General features: G+C 51.7%; 1 protein-coding gene across 2 annotated transcripts; it reads left to right on the top strand.

The window, feature by feature from the left end:
* The first annotated feature begins 415 nt into the window (after positions 1-415).
* On the top strand, positions 416-20,733 carry Slc41a1 (solute carrier family 41 (magnesium transporter), member 1). 2 transcript variants are annotated; one of them, XM_013017441.1, is made up of 11 exons: positions 416-1,276; positions 3,715-4,714; positions 11,804-11,911; positions 12,920-12,991; positions 13,643-13,787; positions 13,924-14,070; positions 14,629-14,776; positions 16,369-16,448; positions 17,374-17,508; positions 17,817-17,965; positions 20,112-20,733. In XM_013017441.1, the coding sequence occupies exons 2-11, from the start codon at positions 4,340-4,342 to the stop codon at positions 20,295-20,297; spliced, it is 1,545 nt and encodes a 514-aa protein (XP_012872895.1). In that variant the 5' UTR covers positions 416-1,276; positions 3,715-4,339; the 3' UTR covers positions 20,298-20,733. The 2 variants fall into 2 exon arrangements, with proteins under 2 accessions (XP_012872895.1, XP_012872894.1); XM_013017440.1 differs by lacking the exon at positions 416-1,276 and adding an exon at positions 1,730-2,136.
* Positions 20,734-21,049: the final 316 nt, after the last annotated feature.

Here is a 21,049-nt window from a genome sequence, read left to right as displayed (position 1 = left end):
CAGAAGTCCCATTGTGGAGTAGTGACCAAGATTTAAATAGGAGGACTTCTCAGGTGCTGAGAATGATTTAACTCATGATCTGATTGGTAGCGATCTGGGTCGGGTCACTGTGTCATAGTATTGGGTTTTATGCAATTTCCCATATGTCTGGTGCACTTCAACTTGAAGAAACAGAAGAGGGGAACTCGTGGTGTTTTCAGATTGTAAAAAAAGAAATGAAAAATGGGAAGGAATAGTAGAGAGACCGAGATCTTATACACAGATACTGACTGCAGAACTGTGGCAAGATTAAAGGAGACTGGTGAATGTTGCAGGGCAGACCTTGTCCCCAGATACATTCGACACACAGACTGAAATGTCTCCAGAAACATCAGCTTTAATTCTCCACCCAATCCCACCCCTATTCGCAAACTTGATCCTTCTGGAGAATCACTAGTGTTTGCCAGTCTAAGAGCAACTTCTGTCTCCAGGCAGACTCAAGCCTTTGAAGCCAAAAAACCGGCTTCAAAGATACTGACATTTGCTTTGCTAGGCCCTGTGAGACTTCAGGCCCTTGATGCAAATGGGCAACTGCTGAATTAGGAGTACTGGAGTGGGGGGCGGGGTATGTGTGTCGTAGTCTACAGGAATGACCAGCAGGGGCTGCCGCGTGCTCCTACGTTGTCCACGTGTGCCCAAAGCTCCACCGCCAGCCCTGTCTCCTCTGCCCAGGCACAACCCTGCTCCAAACCCCGTACCGGGGGGGCTGGAGGCATGCTGGAATGGGCCCCCTGTGCCACTTTTCCGGGAGGAAGGGGACAGGAAGGAACCAATGGTCACAGGTTCCACTCACAAGAGGGAAAAACCTGGGAGTGGGGGGTTCCTTTATGGAGGTCACATGCCCCGCACAAAAACATCCCGAAGAGAACTGGTACTGACTGAGTTGGCGCCGGGGGGTGAAGACACCCCAGGGAGGAGGCGGCACCGCGAGCGGGGGACGCCCGTCTCTGATCCCACAAGGCGCGTCAGGGAAAGTTGGACTTCATTTCGCCCAGGATGGAGACAACTCCTCCCTCACCCCCACGGCGGCCACGAGGCTCAAGGGAGGGTCAACGGAAGCCAGGTGATGCGTGTGGGACCTCGGCCAGGAGTCCGGCCGGGCCCGTCCCCACCCCTCCCAAGGCCGGGACTTTATTAAGGCAGGAGACGTCAGGGGGGAGCCATTAGCTCCGAGGAACGCGAGACCTGGCGGGAGCGCGAGGCGACCAGCCTGCGGAGAGGAGTCGGGTCCAAGAAGGTAAGGGACGGTTGGGTCCGGTTCCTGGGATCCGAGAAGGCCACGGGAGCGCGGCCGGCGGGCCGCCCCAGCAGGGACGGTCTTCGGGAAGGCCCGGGGCTCGAAGGAAACGCTCGAGATGCCGGGCAGCCGCGCAGGCGCGCGTCCGGATGCCGGGCTCGGGGAGCGGGCGCGAGGGGTGGTGCGCCGGGCCGCGGGGAACCCGGGGCCACCGGCCGATGGGCGCTGGGACCCGCGAGCCCGCGGCACCGAGCTCGCTCTCAGTTCCCGTCACTCCGCGCCGCTTGCGTTTCCCCGCACGCCCTTCCTCCAGCGCAATGAGCGAAGGAAAGGGGCGGGGCGGCCCTGGGCACGCCCCCTCTCCGGCGTCTGATTGGCTGTTGCGGTTGTCTATCTAGAATCTTTTTTTTTGATGGAATGGGCGGAGAGGGGAGGGGGAGGGTTACCACCCAGTCTGCCCCAGATCACGTTTGCCACCGGCAGCCAACCAGTCGTGCCCAAGTCCGCGGGCAAGAAGCGATTGGGGGCGAGTGAGCTGGGCGCCCCAGTCTCCGTCCGGGTGCCCCCTCCCGCGCCGGCCCGGGGAGGTATATCCTGCTCTCCCCGCTACCCCCGCCCCGACCCCGGTGGAAGCGGAGCGGCGGCCTCGCTGAAACGCAGAAGCGAAATGTAGCGCGCCGGGGGTCGCGGCTGGACGCTCGCCTTGGCTGGGGGTGTTGGGGGGGGAGCACGCGGGGGGCCGAGGAGGACTGCCGCGGAGGAGAGGAGTGATGAGAAGAGGGGGTACCCTGCACCCCCCGAGACCACGGGCCCCTGCTGCCACTCGCCAGGCGCCCCCCTTCCTCCCGAGCGAGGGGCAGGTCAGTGCTGTCGGGCCGGGGGGGGGGCGCGGGGGGCGGGAGCTCTGGCGCGCAGCGCATTTGCTGAGTCCGGTCGTGGAGAGACCGCCGCGGCCACCCAGTTAACTCTCACCCCACCCCACCCCACCCCACCCCACCCCGCCCGGGGCTGGGGAGACTCAAACCGGTCTTTGAAGAGGGGATAGGGTGTCCCAGAGCCTGGGGCCCATCCGAAGTCTCTGCCCTTACTTGGGGTGTCAGATGCGGGACCGGCTTTCTTCCTGCGAGCTCCCCTCTCAGGTTAATGGGCCGGCCAGGAAGACAGGAGGGGCAGGACCGTCAGGTTTTAGAGGACACAGGAACTTTTGCTGGCAGTGGATTCAGTGTTCCTCCTGGCTCTCTAGTAAGGATCTCTGAAAAAACCACCGTGCAGGGGGTTAAGGGGGCTGGAAAAGGGGGTCCTGGCTGGTGACGAAGTTGCTAGGAAGAGGACACAATTCCCTGGGGTGAGTGCCTGGAGTTTGACTCAGACTTTCCCCGAACTGGAGTTGACTCAATACTTAGGGGCAGGTTCACCCCACCTGTGGAAACCCTCTCTAAAGTTTAGTGATTTTTTTTTAACTTGTTAGCACCCTCCCGGTGAAATGAAATAGGGTGACATTCAGGAGGGGCGGGGGCGCGATTCCCTTCCTTCTGGCTCCTTCAGGACAGCTGAGAAACAGGATTTAGGTCTGTTGTTTTTTGTTTGAGTTTTTCTGTTTGTTTTGAAGAATTCTCCTTTATCTGTTAGTAACTGGGGCGGCGGTGCGGGTGCTGAGGAGCCTAGGCTACTGAAATGTGTGGATAACAATAACCACTCATTTTTGCATCTGTCCCTTCAAAGGGAGGTAACTGCCTTGGGCCTATCTGATCACAGGCTCACAGGGCCAAGGGTAGAGGGAGAGAAGCAGACAGAAGCCTGGACTGGAGTCAGCCTCCGGCCTTTTTGTAACACTGTTCACTCTCAAGGGCAGGAGTGGGCAGGCCTCTGGCTCTTCGCCATGGTCTGGAGCTATCCTTATTTTCTTTTTTTCTCAGGGCGTTTAGGGGTCTAGGAGCCTTTACTCTCGGTGGTGAGCCTTGTCATTTATTGGCCCTGCAGCTGTCTTGCTCAGTCATCTTCTGTAGTGGGGTGGCTGTGTGACGCATTTGAGACTGAACTTCTAACTTAACCTGTGGAGGGACCACACTTAGCAAATCCTTCATTCTTAATGGGATTCCAGAAAGGATCTCCCTGAGGCTATTCCTGCCCACCCTGGGTCGTTGAGAAGATAGTGCCAACACCTCTTGGTCAGGATCTTCCTGTGGAGCAGTAGGTTGTTGATGAGTTGGGAGGAAGGTGATGGTAGAGCCTGCTGGGGCCTCCAGGTGTAGAAGTGCAAGGCAGAATTGTTAATGGAAAGATAAGGGCAAATAGTGACCTCCATAACAAACTGCTATCTGCCTTGGGGAAGGATTCCCCCTGTGGGAGCTGTTCTTTATAGTAACATGCCCTTCCTCTCCCTCTCTCTTTCTCTCTGTCCCTTACCTCTCTCTTCTCTCTCCCCCTTCCTACATAAGGTTCTCCATACAGATTCTTGTGACTTTAATGACCAGGCAACTGGGGAGGTACAAGGTCTTTCCAGGAAGGGAGGAAATCTCTGGAAGAGAGGGGAAAGACCGGGACAAGCCAAGCCTGGGGTGCTGTGGGAAGCTGAAGGAGGAGACCAGCAGGAGCAGCAGGAAGAAAGCCCAGCCTTTGGTGGAGGTTGTGTTCTTGACCATCTGAGCTCAGTCCACTTCTGACAAGAGGGGCCACCTCAGGGGACACTCAAGACTTGTGTTGGTTGGGCCCTTTCCCTCTGGATGCCCTCTACTCCACTCCGAGGACCCTACACTGAGAACCAAAGATATCCCCCAGGCACAGCACTGGCCAGCCGGGGGAGGGCATCTGCACCCCTAGTGGCCGGCCACTGGTCTGGTGAGGATTTGCTTGTTTCCCTCCAGCCCACGGCTGCAGTGCTTGATGGGGCTGCCTGTTGGCGGATCAGTTTTTGCAGTGCCCGGTAGGAGCCGAGCCGTGGGAAGAGGTCCTGCGGCATCTGAGCCTGGGTTTGCCCCAAGACTAAGTTCTTTCTCAAGTTAGAAAGGGAGAGAGAAAGCAAAGAAAAGGAAAGTTCTCCCCCTCCCCTCCTCCCTGCCCGTCATGTCCTCTAAGCCGGAGCCGAAGGACGTCCACCAGCTGAACGGGACTGGCCCAACTCCCTCTCCCAGCTCTTCTGATGGCCCCGGGCGAGAGCCCTTGGCTGGGACCTCAGAATTCCTGGGGCCTGATGGGGCTGGGGTGGAGGTGGTGGTGATTGAGTCTCGGGCCAACGCCAAGGGGGTTCGGGAGGAGGACGCCCTGCTGGAGAATGGAAGCCAGAGCAACGAAAGTGACGACGTCAGCACCGACCGTGGCCCTGCACCACCCTCCCCACTCAAGGAGACCTCCTTCTCCATCGGCCTGCAAGTGCTCTTCCCCTTCCTCCTGGCAGGCTTCGGAACGGTGGCTGCTGGCATGGTGTTGGATATCGTGCAGGTAAGCCCCTAGTCCAGTGTCTTCTGCCTGGAAGCCCACAGGGCTGCCCTTTGTCTCCTGGCAACTATGACTCTTGGACCTCCCTCTCTACCTCTCTGTCAGAAGCAGCTGCTGCTTCCTAGAATACCATTTCCCTTTGGATGGTGTCTTTGGTTTCTTCACGGTCTTGCTACTTTCTATAGAAGCATCAGGGAAGCTGAGTAGCCCTGGGGAGGTGGGCAGAGCAGTAGCATAAATGGTTCCAGAGAATAGATCTGATGGAGGAGAGAGACTGTTGCTTTCCATATCCTCTGAACACTCCTGCTGAGTCCAGCTCAGTAGGCCATACCTAGATATGGCTCTCTTTCTTTCCCCTTGAGGTTTCAAGGGTGCCCAGGGTAAGAAGCTCAGTTTCAAGCCTCTCCTCCATTCCCCTGCTGGGCAGGAATTTATTCAGCTGCCAAGGAGGGTCTCAGATGAAGTGAGAAAGCTCTTAAAGGCATTTTGCATTGCTCATCTTCTAGCAACTTTGGCATGGTCTTTTTAGGGAACAGGGATGGTCACAGGCTGTCTGATGCATGCCTAGAAGACTTGATTTAACAAGACCTGAAAGAATGTTTATGACCCTTGGATGGGAACAAATTGTAATGAGAACTGGACAGAACTATCTCTCCTCCTCGCTCCTGACTTGTCTGTCATGAACCTGCTCTGGGCAAAAAGAGCTCTTTATGAGACTACCAGGTAGTGTGAGTGATGAAAGTTGGCAGGTCCTGGAAGCCGAGGGCCAGGAACATGCTATATTTAGTGAAATGTGAGTTAGGATTTACCAGAACCTCCAGTCTAGAAAGATAAAGTCTTGTTTCTAGGTAAGAGTTTTGAAGCACAATCATTGTGTTATCAATGTATTGCCAAATGCTGGCTGTATTCTAGGTACTATGAGAAATACAGAAGCAGGAGAAAATGTGGCTGTGTTGTTGGGGATCTCTTAGGATTCCCTGACTATGATAGTCCCTAGAGGAACCCAGAGCTGAGCTTTACCGCCCCTGGGTCAAGCCAACACTTACAAACCACAATTTAGTGACTGCTGGCATGGCTTCCTGTGCCTATGTCCTAGAAGACTGAGGATGGTTTGTTCTAGATAGTACTGTCCTTATAGACCCTGAGCTCGTCAGGAGAACCCTATCTTTGGTTGCTAATGAGAATGGTTTTTGCTAATGAAAATGGTTATGTCAAAGTGCAGATACTACCTCTCTTGCCCTCAAGCCGGTTATTGTGAAATGCTTTCTATAGGGAGGTTAAGAAGCCAGCCGGATTAGGCACTGGTGGCTCATGCCTATAATCCTAGCCACTCAGGAGGCTGAGATCTGAAGATCATGGTTTGAAGCCAGCCCAGTCAGGAAAGTCTGTGAGACTCTTTTCTCCAACTAAGCATCAAAAGAGCCAGAAGTGAAACAGTGGCTAAAGTGATGGAGGGCTAGAGTTGAGTGGGAAGAAATGCTCCAGTACAGCACCCAGGCCCCTGAACTGGCACAAAAAAAATAAAGAAGAAGCCAACCCGGGGCTTTGGCTTTTCCTAGTAGCTACCCCTCCTCCTCAGGCAGTGAGCAAGGAGAGGGAGAGGAAAAGAAACTGGGGTTACTGTTCCCTCACTTCTTCATGCTTTCCCTGTGGCCCTGATTCTAAATTGGTACCTACAGAGAGGTGCAGAGCTGGAACTGTAGCCCAATGGTAGAGTGCTTGTCTAGTATCTATAGGCCCTGGTTTTGATCCCCAGCACTAAGGGAAAAAAGTAGCAGAGAGTTAGCAGTGATGCCGAACCAGGGTCTTGTGATGAACTGGGGAGGGTTGTCTTACTTTCTGGGAAGTCATAATGATAGTGGGGAAGTGTCTGGGGGAATGTTCTGTAGGCCTACATAAGAAAAGAAGCCCTACTCATCTCCATTTTGTAGCTAGGGCAACTATGAAAACTTGTCCCTGTTCATCTATATCCAGAGCCTGAGATATTACCTTGTTGCTTTTTGTAAGGCCATTATTTGGAGACTCTGATAGAAGCCCACTGTTTTTGTCTTCCTCTAAAGAACACAGCCAACTTGAATTGGCAACAATTGGTATTAGCTTTTGAAGTGAAGGAGGACAAAAATTCTTAGAGGGGGAAGAGAGGGATCTACCCACCAACTTCCCACACAGAAGAGGGTTCCAGAGCTGGAATGCCCTCTGAAGTCCCCCCCCCCCACCGCCTCCAGAGACTGGGACATTCGAGGCCTAGGTGATAGGGGCTGCCCAATGTGCCCACAGAGAGCCAGCATTTGCCCTCAGTACAACACCTCAGCTCACTCCAGAGCTAGGGTCCAGTTGGTGCCGTTGACAATGGCTTATTTGTCCCTGTCCTCCTCCCTCAGCCTTCCCACCACAGCTGGGCTGGAGCAGGGCCTGCAAATGGCTGCAGCAGGATCATGGGAGGGGAGGAGCAGAGAAGGACTTGGGCAAAGGACCACAGAGATTCTTAGTCCACATCCAAGGGAATTGAGGGGTGACACAAGACAAGCAGGATGGTTTCTAAAGATTCCTATCTATATTCTCCCTTCCCAAGCTAAGTTGGTTTTCAACAGAGAGTCGGAAAGTACCTAACAGCCAGGGGCCATCTGGAGGAGGTGCCTATACAGAGAGTCCCAGTGTCTCAGAGCAGCTGAACAGAAATCTGTGTGGGTCTCCATTCATATGCCTCCTTTCAGGGCCCCACTGCTGCTAAAGACCTGATCTCTTCCTGGAAGGTCCATTTCTTGTCTGCCTCTTGGCTCCACTATGTATACATGGCAGCTTCTGCATTGAAATAAGGAGCTAGGCACTTGACAGGGTGGAAGAAAATGACCCAACTGCATTCTGCTCCACCATCATGTCTGGCAGTTGTTGTGGCAGTTAGAAAGGAAGCAGGCTTGGGCCCAGTGCTGGCTTCAGAAGGGACTGGATGTGAGCCCCATGCCTTGCAGCCCAGTCTTCACCAGCCCAGGCTGTTACAGGTGCTGTTCCCTTTTTCTCCCTAGTTTTTGTGAGGGATAGGGGTGGCAGGAGATGGCGCACTACCTTTCAGAACTCCCAGCTAGATTAGGACAGGAAGACTGCAAGTCCTTATTTTAACCCACTGTGTACTGGCCAAGGATACAATGGTAGTAGACTTTCTCTAGGATAGATACTTCCACCTCTGTGTATTGAGAAGAGTCTACAAAGAAGGAAGTGGGTGGCAGCATGGCCTCCGGTGGCAGAGTGGGCGGGAAGCAGTCCTCCTGCAGCTGGCCTGCTCCAGTAGCTGCCAGCATTCCTGGCAGGACGCTCGGATCCCGTCTCCCTTGATCACCCTTCTGCTCTTCCTGTCTCTGCCTTCAGCTTTCTTATTCTTTGTACAGCCCTGTACAAAGAACTGAAGCCACAGTTAGATGGAGACTGGAGTTCCTGTGATCTGACCAGACCCAGACCTACTCTAAAAGGTCCCCTATGGCCCAGCTTCCCAGATCCTGTGCAATCTGCTACCTAGAGCTGTATTTGGTGATTCAGTCATCTGAATATCTTGATTCCATCTTTCCTCCTGGGCCCTGGCTTTCTGCCCTTCCACTGTCCTACTGGAGCAGAATGCTTGGAAGGCAGGTGGACATGGATATATGAGGCAGAGGAGGTGAAGGCTGGAAGAGGCAGGTTGTGTGGACAAGGAAGAGGCACCAACAGGGCCTCCAACATGTGAGACCTAAGGCAATTGCTCTGAATCCGGATTGGTTTTGAGTCTAGGGAGATCAATCTCATCCCTTACTTCAAAATTGTCAGGGACTAATGAGCTCTCATCCCCAAGGAAAGAGAAAGATAGGACAAGGGGGCTACATGCCTGAGAAACTAAATCTATAGATCCTCTGCCCTTCAGGGCAGGCCTTCCTGGACCCTTTCCCGGCACAGCAAGGCAGGAAGGTGTGGGTGGTAGCTTGGCTGGTAGCTTAGCTGACTGGTTTGACTTAAGAGGCAAAAACTCCCAGCCAGGATGAACAGGGTGGGCCTTGTGTAGGCCAGAGTAGAAAGAATAGCTACACACTGTCCTTGCCACATCCTACTTTCTCCTAACCTCAGGACCTCCCTGCGTCCTGGGCTGGTTCCACGTCACCAGCCTTCCAGCTCTTCTTCCCAGAATCCTGTGTGTGCCTGCCTGAGCTGCATCTTTGAGAGAGTTTGGTGGGTAGAAAAGAATGTGTATGGAGGAATTAGCTATTCTGGCCCAAGTGCTGGCTTGGGCCTTGCTGGGTCTGAGGTCAGATAATGTGAGCTGTAGGCTGTATTTTGTGAGTGCTGGGAAGACTTCTGCATGGGGCTGTTAGTGTCATGGCTCATTGTCCTTGCCTGTTTCATGAAGTTACTAAACCCCATGCCTTCCAGATACTCTTGCAGTCAAAAGGAGAGGGCTGGCTGGGGGTGGGGAAGGGGGAGAGGAGGAGGGAAATTTGGGAGTTGTTATAGTAGCAGCTAGAGGGCTTTAACCTTTTATACATTTTGTGTTTTAATTAAGACAAGCAGTATTCCTTAAACAATTTAGAAACTATTTCTTGCGTGCCCTGAGAGTGTCTCCTTTTGGGTCCTTCACTTTGCCCCCATACATGCATGTATCTGCTGCATTCACCCACCTGGGGAAGGAGTGTTCAAGGAACATGGAAGCAGGTGTAGTATTTGGGGCTCCGATGAGATGCAGGACTCTGCAAGGAGCTTCCAAAGCTCACAGTCAGCACCCTTGTCAGCAGCGGGAAGAAAGGAGGGACTTCTCTTTGGCGCTGCTTATCTAGTTTAGGAGTAAGGAAGAGGCTCTAGGAAGTTGGATCCCAGGGCTATACACCAGCCACGTCCAGGAATAATACTCCTTGAGCTCCCCAGTGCTGAGGGGGGCTCACTGGGGCTGCTTCGAAGGTGAGACAGGATAGGCACACATATGTGTGCACACAAACACACACACACTAAGGATTAGAGCTCTTTTTCTGGCTGCTTGAAAGCTCAGGCACTGCTCTTGAGGTGGGAGTGCCTCCTCCCATCAGACTTTTCAGAGAGAGGCTTCCTTAAGGAGAATCATAGGGGCTTCAGGAGACCACAAGATGAATCGTAGGTCAAGGAGCGCAGACAAGGGCATGCTCCAGCCCTGATGGCATGAGCCCTCCCCCAGCATCCCCAGATCCTACAAAGAACTCTGATGAGAAAATGAGAGGTCCTTTCTTATGGGAACCAGCCAGTGTCCACTCTGATAGTCTTGCACAACTCTATTGTTGGTGTTTCTTGTTATGTTAAAAGATGCATAACGTAAGATTTGTGATTTTAAGCATTTTGTGTGTGTGTGTGTGTGTGTGTGTGTGTGTGTGTGTGTGTGTATACTGGAGCTTGAAATCTATTGCCTCTTACTCAGTTTGTATGCTCTTGTCTGGTGCTCTAACACTTAAGCCATGTCTCCAGTTTAGTTTTTTTGCTGATTAACTAGAGTCTCTTGGACTTTTCTGCCCAGGCTGGCTACAAACTGTGATCCTCTAAGCCTTAGACTCCTGAGTACCTAGGATTATAGGTTTAACCCCCATTGTTAAGAATGAAAGTATACAGAGGTAGGATTGCTAGATGATAGGGAAGTTTAATTTATTGAGACACTGCCTTACTGTTTCTCACAGTGGTTACGTTTTACAACCCCACAAACATTGTACAAGAGTTCCAATCTCCAGAGCTGTGCCAAAACTTGTTATTTTCTTTTTGCTTGCTTGCTTATTTTTTGTTGCTATTGTTTATTTTTGTGCCAGTTCTAAGGCTTGAACTCAAGGCCTGGGCGCTGTCCCTCAGCTCTTTTACTCAAGGCTAGTGCTCTATCACTTGAACCACAACTCCACTTCCCATTTTTTGTAGTTAATTGGAAATAAGAGTCTCTAGGACTTTATCCTGCTAGGGCTGGCTTCAAGCCACGATTCTCAAATCTCAGCTTCCTGAGTGAGTAGCTAGGATTACAGGCATGAGCCACTGATACCCAGCTTGTTTTATACTGGTCATCCTAATGAGTATGAGGTATTATGAGATTGGTTTTCCTTGGCAACCTTGCTCATCTTTTAGAGCAAAGTAGCAGTGTTGGAATTGTCTTTAGAGCCTATCTGATCTGGCCCCTGAATGGAACATTGTAGAAAGAAGCTTGAGGTCCTTACATCTTATTGAGGTCCCCAGCTGGCAGTGTGAGGGGGCCCATTGGGGAAATAGCGTGAGGTCCTCTCTGCATCTCTTGTAGGAGATCAAGGCTCTCAGTCTAGGGCTCTCACTCAGTACAACTTTCTGTCTCCCAACCACCATACCCAGACCAACCTGTATACACCTGCCCATCCTCTATCTCCAAACCTAGAAACTTTCCATTCTTAAAACAAATAAAGCAAACCACATAGCTAGCCAAAGAAGTTGGCAAGAGAGCCAGGACTGATTGTCCCAGGACAAAAAGCCATGTCTTAACTACTAGGCCAGGGCTCTTCCTACAGAGATACACCTGCTTCTGGCTTAGAGATTGAGGAGGGTCTGCAGGGAGAGGGAGTGCACAGGAGGAATCAAAAGCCCCTTGCAGACCAGCATTCAGATCTGGGGTTCAGAACCTACTCAGGAGAGTTGCTGTGGCTGAGGCCCAAAACCCTTGGAGATAGAAACCAAACAAATGCTCTAATCTTCCCCAGTCCCGTGGAGCCCAGCTCTCCACAGCTGAGACAACATCACCCAAGGCCGAGACCACAGAGAAACTGGGCTAAAGGCAAAAGAGCCAGGGAGTGTGAATTGAGGTGGGATCACAAAGGGGTCTGGGTCCTAAGGAAGCTTGGAGTGGCTTCACTATGTATTTCTAGCACTCTCTCCTACCTGCATTAAAGCACTCAGAGCCTGACCCAGGGGTCTCCCTTGTTCTGGAACGGGAAACAGAACTGTGCTATTTGGAATCCACGAGCTTACACTGCTAGTATGGCTCTTGAAGGAAAGGTGGTTGAGGTGCTCACTCCTGCTGCTCCTGTTTCCTCCCCGCCCCACACTGTTCAGCTCCAACACCAGCCCTTTTGGGCACTGAAACTCTTGGGCTCTGTTTTCACCTTGTAGCACTGGGAGGTCTTCCAGAAGGTGACGGAGGTCTTCATCCTGGTGCCTGCACTGCTGGGACTTAAGGGGAACCTGGAAATGACCCTGGCTTCAAGGCTGTCCACTGCAGTGAGTGTCCTGGCTGGGAGTAGGAGCTCAGAGAGGACTGGGCAGCACTGACACTGGGAGGTGGCTACTCCACTGCCTGGGGAGTAGGCTGGGAAGGAAGGAAGGACCTGGCTGGGCAGGTATAGGGAGATCCCAGGCTGGGTGTCCTGCTCCTGGGACGGGGCTTCCTACCCAGAGTGATTCCCAGATTCTGTTTCTGGATAGCTCAGCCATCCCTGGATGCCTGCCCCACCCCCTACCTCGCAACCTACCTCGTGACTGTTTGTACAGCTTTGACAGGCGGGCATCATGCTGGTCCCTCCATCCGCACAGGTGGGGGCCTCCTCTGATCTCCTGCCCTACTCTGCAGCTGGGCAGGAGTTGAGCCAGACCCTTCTAGCCTGCTCCCAGTCTCCTCCCAGCCATTCCCTTTCCCCACCCCAGCTTGTTCTTTAAGGAAATATAGGGAGGAGCTGCTTATTAGTCCCACCTTCCTTAACACTGTAGAAGATAAGACACATGGAGTGAGAGCAAGAGACTCAGGAGGCCATGGATATCCCTGCATGGCCAGGAGTCAAGAGAAAGGCAGCCATCCTCACCCACTCCCAACATATTCTTTCCTACTCCCCCATGCCACCCACTCCTCCCCATGCACTCGCAGCCTCAGCCCTATGCTAGCTGCCAATCTGTCCATCCCTAGGAGAGCAAGCTGCTGCAGAGCCGGAGCTGAGTCTTGCTGACCCAAGCAGGAGTAGGCTGCCCAAATAAGCAAAGGAGGCAGAGGATGCAATCTGGCTTAGCTTTGCCTGCAAAACAGAGCAACACACTTGCTTTGAGAGCCCACTTCCCGCCCCTCTAAGCTGCAGAAGCTCTGGCTTGTTAAATCTCTCCTTTCACCCCCAAACACTTTCATATCCTGGTCCTAGAGTCTTAGCCATGTACACTGTGCTTTCAGCCAGGCAGGGATGATAGATGGAGCCCAGGCCTTCTCCAGCCTAGAGCTCCATGTTTCCCCATTTCCTCTCCCAGGCCAACATTGGACAAATGGACACACCCAAGGAGCTCTGGCGGATGATCACTGGCAATATGGCCCTCATCCAGGTAGGAGAATAGGGTCAGGAGCAGCTTGTACTTTAAAGGAAATACAGGGAGGAATGATCATTCCCACCTCTTAAGCTTTTCCTTTAGTCAGGAAAGTCTGTAGAGCTAAGATCAGCTGATTCCTGAGTGGGATCTCTAGCATCTGCAAAGTAGCTCTAGGAGGTAACCAGTTACCCAGGAAAATGGCCTGTGTGGGAAGAGCCCTACCATCTCCCATGTCCCATGTCTAGGCTCCAGGTAGTGTAGAAACCTCTTGAGTCCTTGCAGATCTTGGCAATAAGAGCAGGCTCAGGAGTGCTGACACGCCCTCTGCCATTCTCGTCCCATCTCCTCAGGAGGCCACACAGCCTGGGACTCTTTCCCCTTTGAGTCCCAAATGTTGACTGGACTGAAGCCTCTGGTTTGTTGATCTTTAGTCCATCTCCCAAGGAACACCCAGTAACACATCCTGGTCTCCTGCTGTGTGCACTGACCAGTACTAATGTCTGGTGTGAAGCTAAATAAATAAAGACATCCTTCCAGTGGGGAGACTGGACAATCCAGTCCAGCCTATGCCTGGGGCGGGCTGCTGAGGCCAGCAGGAAGTCCCCTGAGAACCCAGCTAGGGAGCCCTGTGTTCCAGGCTTGCCCTGTCACCACACCTCTTCTCAGGTGCAGGCCACGGTGGTGGGCTTCCTGGCATCCATCGCAGCTGTCGTCTTTGGCTGGATCCCTGATGGCCACTTTAGTATCCCGCATGCCTTCCTGCTGTGTGCCAGCAGTGTGGCCACAGCCTTCATTGCCTCCCTGGTGCTGGGTAAGGAAGGAGAGGGGGCACGGGAGTAAAGAGGAGGCCCACAAGGTGTTAACTGCACCCTGGTACCTCAACTCTCTTTGTTGATATCCCTTTATCTCGTCTGCCTCTGCCTGCCCGGCTTCTCCTTCCTCACCAGGTATGATCATGATTGGAGTCATCATCGGCTCTCGAAAGATTGGGATCAACCCAGACAATGTGGCCACACCCATTGCTGCCAGCCTGGGCGACCTCATCACCTTGGCACTGCTCTCAGGCATCAGCTGGGGACTCTACCTGGAACTGAGTGAGGCTCGGGCCACTGAGAATGGCTCAGCTGGACTTTGGGGTGGGCTGGGAGAGATGGGGGTCATTTGCAAACATGCAAGGATTTCTTCTATGTTCTTAGCCATTTGGTATGAACAGTTTATAATAACTGCTAATCTTAGAAAAGTACTGATCCCAACAGCAAGTGCTGCAGGGAGAAAATCAGAAATCTGTGCCTGCCTGGTCCTATGGATCTTGCTTCTCTTGGAGGGGTGAGACAAAAATCAAAAGCTGGAATCTACTTGTAAACCAAAGAAGTGGGTAGGAGGTAGTAGTTTCTGGGATCAGATCAGAAGACCTAGAAGCTACTCTTTGCCTCTAATGAGTTTGGCTCTGGGATAGCTCTCTACCTTGGTTTCCTTCTCTGTAAAATGGAAGGCAAGCCCTACCTACTACCTGGACTTACAGTAAAGATAAAATGTTACAGCTATTTAGTGTAGTATCACTGTTGATCTCTAGGGACATTTTCAGGCAGAGTCAAGGGGAGCTGGAAGCAAGAACCACAGAGCTCATCTCGCTCTCATCTCTGCCTTCCCAGAGCACTGGCGATACATCTATCCTCTAGTGTGTGCCTTCTTCGTGGCCCTGCTGCCTGTCTGGGTGGTGTTGGCCCGCCGGAGCCCAGCCACAAGGGAGGTGTTATACTCAGGCTGGGAGCCTGTCATCATTGCCATGGCCATCAGCAGGTAAGAGAGGACCCCTATACCGTTCCATCTGCCAACAATTTCATTTTCAACCTTGGAGAGAAGAGGTAGGAGGCAGACCCTTAGAAATGCATTTAAGAATATACCAGTCATATGTCTTCCTATTACTAGTGATAGGAACCATCTGAATTGAGATTCTTTCCAAAACAAGGTATATTTGCTTTGGGAACTAAAAAAATACAAGTAGAGCCTGGCACTGGTTTCTCACACCTGTAATCCTAGCTACTCAGGAGACTGAGATCTGAGCATCATGGTTCAAAGCCAGCCCGGGCAGGAAAGTCCATGAGACTCTTATCTCCAATTAACTACCAGAAAACCGGAAGTGGCACTGTGGCTCAAAGTGGTAGAATGGTAGCCTTGAGCAAAAGAGCTCAGGAACAGCGCCCAGGCCCCAGATTCAAGCCCCCTGACCTACCAAAAGGAAAAAGCACAGGTGGATCCAAGGGCACATACGATATTATTAGTGACTCAGGACTCACCTTCTCTCACGTCACCTCTACTTTTCTCTGTTATGACCTACAGCCAAGATTTACACTTTCTTTTCCAGCCCAGGTCTCCCTAATGGGCCCCAAATGGCCTCAACTTGTGATCCTCTTGCCTCCACCTCCTAATGTAAGGGTTACAGATGTGCACTCTCACATCTGGCCTGCCTCACATTTTTTTGTCCCCTATCAGTTCCAATGAGAAGACAGATTCTTTCCCCCAGTAGTTCCACAGAATCCTAGAATAGAATTTCTTGGAAGTAGTGCTGTGGCTCAAGTGGTAGAGTGCTAGCCTTGAGCTGAAGAGCTGAGGGACAGCGCCCAGGCCCAGAGTTCAAGCCCCACGACTGACATAAAAAAAAAAAAAAGAATTTCTTTGGTTCTTATATGGTCACATGTTTATTCTTTTTTTCTTTTCTTTCTTTCTTTTTTTTTTGTCAGTCATGGGGCTTGAACTCTGGGCCTGGGTGCTGTCCCTGTGCTCTTCAGCTCAAGGCCAGTGCTCTACCACTTGAGCTGTAGCACCACTTCCAGTTTTCTGGTGGTTTATTGGAGATAAGAATCTCACAGACTTTCCTTGCTTGGGCTGCCTTTGAACTGTGATCCTCACATCTCAACCTCCTGAGTAGCTAGGATTATAGGCACCTGGCTGTAATGAATTTGAAATCAGTGCCTGGCAACATGTTTATTCTTGAACCAGTCACTATGGGCTTGGGACTGCAATACTCTGCTTGAATGGCCTGGATCCTAGGCATTGAAGCAGTGTCACCTGGTCCACAGTGACTAAGCTTGAGAGAGGTGCTTCTGGTTAAAGCTTAGTGCTTTTACCAGAAAGGAAGATATGTTCCCAGTAGGCAGAACGACAAGAAATCCTGCAGCAGCTCTTCTGGCCAACTTAGAGGGAAGGTACGGTGGTGGCTGTCCAGCCCAGCACCACCAGCTCTTTCTTGGGGCACTGTGCCAAGTCAGGAGGTTATAAGCAGCAGCCAATTCTGTCATGCTGCCCTGTGTCCCCAAGGCTAGCCAGGCCTGTGCTTCTTAACTTCAGAGTAGAGCCCTTCAGTGGTCTTTGTGTTATTTTGATCTTTGTAGCGTGGGAGGCCTCATCTTGGACAAGACTGTCTCAGACCCCAACTTTGCAGGGATGGCTGTCTTCACACCTGTGATTAATGGTGAGATCTTGGCATCAGCTGCTGGGGGGGGGTGGAGAGAGGGGAGATGGGCAGAGGAAGAGGACTTACAGGATTGTCTGTATCGGTCAGCATTCCATCAGACAAGAGAGTTCAAGACTAATAAAAGAACTGCCCTGGAGGTGGGAACTGAGTAAAAGAGCTAACAGATGTTGAGGCACTCAGAGATTAGCAGCCACAAAGCTTCTAGTCCTGAAGTGCCAAGGGGACCTAGAAATCAGAACTCAGTGAGAGATCTCTAACCCCTCCCAAAAGAACAGGGAGGAAAGCTGAGCACTTGTGGCTCATGCCTATAATCCTAGCTAAACAGGAGGCTGAGATCTGACTTGAAATCAGCAAATAGAAGTAGAGGTGTGGCTCAAGTGGTAGAGCACCACTATTGGCCAGAAAAGCAAATGAGAGAGAAGGGCCCTGAGTTCAAGCCCTGGTATACAGAGAGAGGGGAGAGGGGAGAGTCCAGAAAGACCTTCTCTTACCTACTGCTTACCTGCCCAAATCTGAGCAAAAGCAGCCAGCAAGATGGCTAGGAGAGTACAAGGCTTTAAAAGTCAGCTTCCTAAACCAGGCACTCATGGCTCATTCCTGTAATTCTAGCTACTCAGGAGGCTGAGGTCTGAAGATCATGATTCCAAGTCAGCCTGGGCAGGAAAATCCATGAGACTCTTATCTCCAACTAAGCACCAGAAAATCAGACGTGGATCTGTGGCTTAAAGTGGTAGAGTACTAGCCTTGAGCAAAGAGCTCAGGGACAGTGCCCAGGCCCTGAGTTCAAGCCCCATGACAAAAAAAAAAAAAAAAAAAAGCCTCCTAGAGTTCAGGGCACAACTGGAGTGCAGGGTCTAGATTGAAGTGTGAAGGCAAACAGACTAACCAGCAAGCCCACCAGTCCGAGCCTCTGTCTCCTCAGGTGTTGGGGGCAATCTGGTGGCTGTGCAGGCCAGCCGCATCTCCACCTTCCTCCACATGAATGGGATGCCAGGGGAGAACTCTGAGCAAGTTCCTCGCCGCTGCCCCAGCCCATGCACCACCTTCTTCAGTCCAGGTAATGGCAGAGGCTCAGCCTTGGGGTCCATTTCTGCCCTGAAGAAGAGGATCTACAGTTGTGAGCTTTATGTAAATAACAGCTGGGTCGCAGATCCCAAGTTTTTCTCTGTTGGGCTGTGCCGGCAATTCTGAAGAGCACAGCCTGGGCAGGAAAGGACAGCCGCAAAGCTGAGGACCCCATGGTGGGCAGAGATGGGCAGCTGTCTGTCTGCTGTCCTAGACTGTAATGTGGGCCCTCCTGACTGACTTTCTAGGACCAAGGTTCCTCTCCCTGTCTTCCTCACACCCTCTCTCCTCTGGTCCCAGATGTGAATTCCCGTTCGGCTCGGGTCCTCTTCCTCCTTGTGGTCCCAGGACACCTGGTGTTCCTCTACACCATCAGCTGTATGCAGGGTGGGCACACCACCCTCACACTCATCTTTATCATCTTCTACATGACAGCTGCACTGCTCCAGGTACGACCCGGCCACAGCATGGCCACAGGGAGAGTCTGAGACCACCTGCACGCCCTGGAGAGGAGGCCCAGACACCCTGCCCACACCCGGGCAACAAATAAACACTAACAGGGCTCAGAATAGACTGTGGCTCCAGGAAAGGCTCTAACGTGTTATTTGACTTTAGTTGTTTCACTTCTCTGAGCCTCAGCTATCCATTTGCAAATTAAGCAGAATACAGACCAGAGGTTATGGTTTTGAGGTAGGTGCTCAACCTCCATCCCCCACCCCACTGATGGGCCACAGAGCTCCACTTGCATGCTGGGCTTCATTTAAATAAAGGGTCCCACAGCTTAAAGCAGCAAAATCACTGTCCTAGATAATCCTATTCGTAGGAGTTCATCCAGCCTCCCAATTCTGTAATTTCAGGATACTTCCTCCCATGTATTATTGCATTTCATTCAGCCACTCACCTGTTGATAAACACTTATCCCTCCAATGTCAGAAAAGTCATGTGTTAGGAATCTTTGCAAGGGCCGGCCTGAGAATCAACCATATGTTGTTTCCCAGCAACAGCTCCCCAAATTGCCACGCTTCCTTGCATAGGGGAACAGGTGCGTACTCTTGGGAAGGGGAGCTTGTGGAAGCTTTCAGTTCATCTGTAGGCCTATTAGATGATGAGTCTTGGCTCCATTGCCCTTTATGCATCCCCTAGGGGAATACTCTCCATCGTACTTTCTTCTCTAGATCTGTGGAGGAGCAAAGTGTGACACCTGATCCCTATAAAGTTCTTTCAAATCCCTTTACCACTTCCAGTGTGAGTCCCAGGGCTGCTCAGGAGGCTAGATAGGAGAACAGCTGCTGCCATCCAGGGGCATGCCCAAATGCCCCCGGCCATGCTCTTTATTTGGGGCTCCTACAGCTGCTAGAAAGGGTGTGAAGTTATGATATACTGCACCTCCCTCAGGGCTGGGGCCACAGACATACAGGGCAGCTGTGTGCAGGACAGAGGAAATGTGAAGGGTGTAGAACTGCAACCACCTGGCTCCCTTAGAGAGAGGACAGGGGAGCAACTGGGTTTGTCTAAAAATAGTTACCAAGTCTGCCTTCGGGCTCCTTGCATGTGGGTCTTTTAGGGCAGAATTTTCATACCACAGTATTTGCAAAATACATTCAGGAGAGAAACCTCTCAGCTGACTGTTGGAGTTTCACCATGAGAATCCACTTCATTCTCACACAGATGCAGTTATTTAGAAAGCCCGATGTCAGGCATTGTTGCAAGCCTGCCCAGACATTGTGCTCTAGATCAAGTGTATCGCCAGTTTCAAAGTGCACGTGAATCTTGTTAAAACACAGATCCTGATTCAGGAGATCTGTCGTGAGGCCCAAGATGCTGCGTTCTGACAGACATCTCCTAGCTGTGGTTGATGCTCATTCTGGGCCCCACTAGCAAGATTCGGATCTTGACCATTCCCCATTATCTGTAGTAAGAGAGTAAGCAAAGGAGCACAGAGAATCAAAGCAAAAGAGAATCCAGAATCTATTTGGAATTGATATTCATTGGAATCTGCTTTATATTTAGCCCACTTATTCGAGATTCTGTTTGGCTAGGATTAGTGTTAAAATAAACTTGCATTCTTTGAGCCCACAACATCAGAATGGGAAGGGTCAGGAGAAAGCAGCTTGGGATAAGCAAGTGTTACTCAGACAACCATGTTGGCAGCGGCCTCAAACACTAACCTTTTATCTTTCTGCCCAGAGAAGAAATCTCTGTAGGAGAAGCTGACCCCAACTGCCAGCCTCCTGCTAGGCTCCTGGAGAGGCCACCATGGCAGGAATTCGTGAACTAGAATAGGCTGACCCAGAATGAGAGGCAAGAAGGCTGAATTCCTGCATGGGTAGGATTTAGATTAGGAAACCTCCGGTTTAGTAAATTTGAGAGAGGAGAACGTGGTGCTGGAGTGAGCCAGCAGCAACTTCCTTTCTCCTGAGCTTTCACTTTGTCCTGTTGTTACGTGGGATAGATGAACGTACAAAAGGTTAGCCTGGTGGGAAGGTGAGCTGTCCCAGCACAAGCCTTGCAAGACACTGAAAGGGTACAATCCTGTGGCCTCTGGCTCCCCCTGGAGAGAGGGGATGGCTATAGGCGGCCCTTCTGTCTCTCCAGGTTCTGATCCTCCTGTACATCGCAGACTGGATGGTGCATTGGATGTGGGGCCGGGGCCTGGACCCAGACAACTTCTCCATCCCGTACTTGACTGCCCTAGGGGACCTGCTGGGCACTGGGCTCCTGGCACTCAGCTTCCATGTCCTCTGGCTCATTGGGGATCGAGACACGGATGTTGGGGACTAGCATGGCCAGTCAACCCTTTCCCCATCCCTCTGCCCTTTCTCTTTGGAATTTTGTCTTTTGTTCCTTTACCCCTCCCCCACCCACCCCCCTCTCCACACTTTCTGGACATCTCCACTTTGATACCAAATTCTCATTATTTTCAATGGGAATTTTTATGCATTGAGCCAAGTTTGGATAGCAAGAATTCAGGAAGAACAGATGGGCTGAGATGAGCAGTACAAGCAGACTTGAGACAATCACCAAGTGCAATTCCATAGTGGGTGCCTCCAGGCGGGGTAGACTGGGACAGGAGGTTCTGGCTGGGATGGGGAATATTAGGTTTAGCTTTAGTAACTTCAGTCTTGGCCCTAATGAGAAATCCTTTGGGAGTGAGCCTTGGCTTGGGGGTTCTGTTATTATTTTTTTTTTTCCTTTTTGGTTGAACAGAGGGATAGAAACACTCCTGTAGGGGCTGGGAAGTTGGCTCAGTAGTAGAGTGCTTGCCTTGCATGCCTGAGGCCCTGGGTTCAATTCCTCAGCACCACATAAACAAAAAAAAAAAAAGCTGGAAGTGGCGCTGTGGCTCAAGTGGTAGAATGTTAGCCTTGAGCTAAAGAGCTGAGGGACAGCGCCCAGGCCCAGAGTTCAGGCCCACAACCGGACCCCCAAAAAAAAGAAACAATCCTGTACATGAGCACCTACTTTTGTAGAAATGGACCAACTTCAGAGCACTGGGCAGGAAGCAGCCGTTTCAGGGCCCCTATAATCCTACC

Source organism: Dipodomys ordii, unplaced genomic scaffold (assembly GCF_000151885.1).
Source record: "Dipodomys ordii isolate 6190 unplaced genomic scaffold, Dord_2.0 Scaffold35, whole genome shotgun sequence".
NCBI lineage: Eukaryota > Metazoa > Chordata > Mammalia > Rodentia > Heteromyidae > Dipodomys > Dipodomys ordii.
This window is presented reverse-complemented; position numbering and strand designations above follow the sequence as displayed.